The sequence below is a fragment of the Terrapene carolina genome, unplaced genomic scaffold (assembly GCF_002925995.2).
Source record: "Terrapene carolina triunguis isolate 2854851 unplaced genomic scaffold, T_m_triunguis-2.0 Scaffold148, whole genome shotgun sequence".
In the NCBI taxonomy this organism is placed as follows: domain Eukaryota; kingdom Metazoa; phylum Chordata; order Testudines; family Emydidae; genus Terrapene; species Terrapene triunguis.
The window spans coordinates 1,856,043-1,859,936 of record NW_020664499.1 but is presented as its reverse complement, the minus strand read 5'-3'; the positions used below and the strand labels follow the sequence as shown (position 1 = coordinate 1,859,936).

The 3,894-nt window shown below is 50.4% G+C and overlaps 1 protein-coding gene across 1 annotated transcript in view; it reads left to right on the top strand.

Moving 5' to 3' along the window:
- The first annotated feature begins 1,382 nt into the window (after positions 1 to 1,382).
- The window catches only part of LOC113406905 (peptidyl-prolyl cis-trans isomerase F, mitochondrial-like), a 13,294-nt gene continuing 10,782 nt past the window's right edge, over positions 1,383 to 3,894 (top strand). Inside the window, exon 1 of the mRNA XM_026653766.1 lies at positions 1,383 to 1,656. Coding sequence (XP_026509551.1) covers positions 1,489 to 1,656 — 168 coding nt within the window. The 5' untranslated portion in view covers positions 1,383 to 1,488. The remainder of the gene's footprint in view (positions 1,657 to 3,894) is intronic.

Below are 3,894 nucleotides of genomic sequence, written 5' to 3'. Positions count from 1 at the left end.
ATAACCAATTTAATTGCATTTCACATCTTAGTGCTCCAAGTGTGTGTCTCATCGGATGGTTGTTCTGGGACTCGGGAAATTAGTTGATGGCCTCTATTTAGCTCTTAGTGGGTAGATTGCCAACTCTCTCAAAATCCACTTTCACCCTTGTGCATAGTCTGAGAAGACAGTAGTACCCTGTCTTTGAGCTGGTCATTGCATGTCAAAGTTAAAGCACCTCCTGGGGAAGTTTGCCAACAAAAATTAAATAAATAAATAAAAAATAGCTGAGGGCGTATCCCACTTTTGGGCATGCTACAAATAATTATTATTATAAACATGTTGGGTCAGCGAAACTAGTTTAGGCCCTGACCCTGCATGTTGGTGGGCCGTCAATTGCAGAATTGGGGTGTTAGTTGGCAGAGTCTATTCATTCCCTTCTTAACACTTAATGGTGATGGCTATTCAGTTTTTTTAACTAATATGATGAATCACCCTTCTAAAAGTGGCAACTCTTAAGAATGTAGTTATGTATGTATGGTAAGAAATTAAACATCTCCTGTGATCATGACAGAAATGGTCAAGAAAAAGGTGTATGGCAATGAGAACCAGGCCCTAAATTTCAGTTTGGCAATGCCCCTTTATGTGGAAACCAGCCAGAAACTCAACCTAGTTTGAGCACTTTAAGTGGTGCTGGTTCTCTTTCCGGAGGTGAATTATGGTCGGTTTATGGCCCTGAGTTGTACACCCAGTTCTGACAGAATACCGACATATTCTTTGTTCCAAAACACCGACAGTCTCACTCTGAGGTTCTCAAACTTTTTTTTTATAGCATGACCCAGACCTCAATACCTAGACTGTCTCATCGCCCCCTTCTTTCCTAGTCACAAAGGTCTAAGACGGTGGCAATTCTAGCAATTGCTTCCATAGAAAAGTAGCATTAGGAAAGTATTTAATGTATTTTTAACTGTCTGGTGTGATTTAACAGTTGGAAAGATGGAGGCAGACAGGGGCAGCACCATGGGACCCGCCAGCCTGCCACGCACCTCTGTGTGGGAATCTCAGATCTAAACAGTTGCGCTGTCAAGTCTGAATCATGTATTAGTTACTAGCCCAGGGTGTCAGGGGTCAGTCCAGGATAGGGCTGTTGTTCAGGCTGGGTGCTGGGCAAGCAGGTGCTGAGGCAGCAAGGCAAGGGCTGTCACAGACTGGCAAGAGCCGTGTTTTCCCAGCTGCCCATCTCTCCCTGGTTCCCCCCACCCTTTTCCTACCTGCCTCTTCTCTGGCTCCCTGCAGCACCGGCCTGGCCCGTGCCCCGGGCAGCTGGCGCGCGACACCTCACCTGGCCGCCTCCTCCTGGCGCTTTCCACCCCTAGAGGCGCTGCGGAGGCTCCCGGCGGAGGCCATAAAAAGCGCCGCAGTAGCGGCCCCGCAGTGTTTTGCGGCCCCGCCCGCCCCCTTTCGCAGCGCAGAGAGCCGGCCGCGTGCGCACTGCTCCGCCGCGCCAGCATGTCCGCGCTGAGCTCCGCCCGCCGCCTGCTCCTGCTGCGCCCGCCGCAGCTCGCCTGCCCGCGGGCCGCCCGGAGCCGGGGCTGCAGCAGCGCCAGCCCGCGGAACCCGCTGGTCTACCTGGACGTGGGAGCCGACAACCAGCCCCTGGGGCGCGTCGTGTTGGAGGTAGCCCCCCCGGGGTCCCCTGTTCCCGGCCGGCGGGGCTCTGCTGGCCCCACGCTGGGAGTCAGCCGGAGCAGCCCCCAACCCTGATCCAGGCGGCTGGGGCGGTGCGAGGGGTGAGGGAGACCCCGGCTCGGGGTGATGGTGTCCGGTGCCCGAAGCAGGCTGGGAATCCAGAGAGCCGCCGGGGGGTTGTTCCTGGCTTCGCCACTGGCTGGCGGTGTGACCTTGGGCGAGTTCCGGCTGCTGCTTGAGCGCGCCCCCCTCCCTGCGCCTGGCCAAGGAGATCGGGGAGAGGCAGCTGTAAAAAGCTCTTTGGGAGTCGGGATTCAATAAGGATTGTTATCTGGAAATAGTGTTTGCTCCAGATCTGAACCACCTGTATCGTGCCCAGCTGCTACAGGAATATTTGCCTTACAAATAGCCATCTAAACACTCTTCCCGAGCGCCTTTGAAAAAGCCAGGCCTGTGTCTCGCACGCACAGGGAGTGTGTGGTAGGGACATTGTCTAGTATCAAATTATGCAACAGGACAGTCCCCATCACTGCCCTTTAGAGGTCACTGGCAGGCTGAGTTCTTATTATTTACTTTGCACTTACCAAGGTCACACAAAAAGTAAGTCCGGCTAGAGCTGGGAATGCACACCAGATATCCTGACTCCCAGTCCTGTGCCTTAATTGCTAGACCATGCATCCTTTCAATATAATATGTCCCCTCCTGCTCCTGAATGCCTGTTCTAGGCAGTGCCAGAAGGAACTCCAGGAGGAATTGGTTTAATATCTAGTATATAAAGTGGATATCCAGACTTATTTGTATGTTGATTTACTCTAAATTGATGAGGTGGGGGCAAAAAGTCCTGTCATGGAGGAGATGAGTACCTGGCTTTGAAAGTGACACAGCCTTTGGTCATGATTGGCAGAGGAGCGGACTTTACCACATGAGCAGAACTGTCATTTACCAAGGGAGAGCACCAAAACGTTCAAACAGGAAATGTTACTGAGTAGCGTGTTGCAAGTGTATTCTCCCTAGCCAAACTCAAACAGCAAAACCCCCAGCTGGTGTTGTTTGGGTACATATTGAGCACTCAGTGAACTGTTGCTCTGTCTTCAGGAACTCACCTATGAAAGTACATAAATACTGACCCAATGGAGTAGTTAAGACTGTAAAATTCTCCTTTGTAGAATCACTCAATCTACTGAAATTCAAGCTGTACAGTTTTAGTAACTTCCACAGACTTTGGATCCTCTTATTTTATCTCCCAGTCCTCCCCAAATCCTATTTCTTAAACTTAAGTTTCAGTATGAAAATGAAACAGCCCACTTCCTGTATGTGGCTATTATTATTTAACTTCCTCCCGCTCTGATAGGGCAGTTGAGAACTTTTCAGTGGTAGGCTTCTGGCATTATATATGTTGTTTGTCTTCTTTCAGCTAAAGAGCTTTGTTAAGGCTGGCTTCTTTGTTAAGGTGAAGTATGAAAATTACCTGTAAAAGAGTCATAGAAATTGTGGAGAGATGGACAATTATGAAAGGTCCTGGGAATGAGTATGTTCGTAATACACACAGAAAATGATCCATCTGTTTTTGCTTTCTCAGTTTTCTGTTGGGTTATGTCCCCACAATTTCTGTTGAGAAGTTAAATAATGCATCTAGAGATGGAGAGAAATGAGTAATACTGGTTTGCTTCAACTGTTAATCTTTGAACTAAGAGGCAAGTTTGGACTAAAATGCTTTGAAGAAAAATTCTGAATTTTTAAATTGATTAAAAACAAAATATGTATCTAGAAAATTATGCTTAAATTGCATAGAGTAAGCAAAGTGTTTCTGAAATAATAAAACACCAGAAACTATTTCAGTTGTCCAAAACTGCCTTTCCAGCTGCAGTCTTCAGTATAGCTTATGTAAATGCACTTGAGACTTTTGGATATGTAGCTATTGTCTCTTTCTTTCTCATAGGCTCAGGGCCGGCTCCAGGCACCAGCCAACCAAGCACGTGCTTGGGGCGGCACCTGGTAAGGGGCGGCCAATCTTGGGGTGGCGGGGGGCAGCGCAGCGCTCGGCGGGGGAGGTGTTCCGGCGGTGCAGCGCGGGGCGGGGGGTGTTCGGCGGTGCGGCGCGGGGGGGGGTTCGGCGGCGCGGCGCTCGGCGGGGGTTTCGGCAACACAGCGCTCCATGGGGGACGGGGGTTTCAGCAGCGCGGCGCTCCGCGGGGGTTTCAGGGGGGGGGGGGGGGGGGGGGGGGG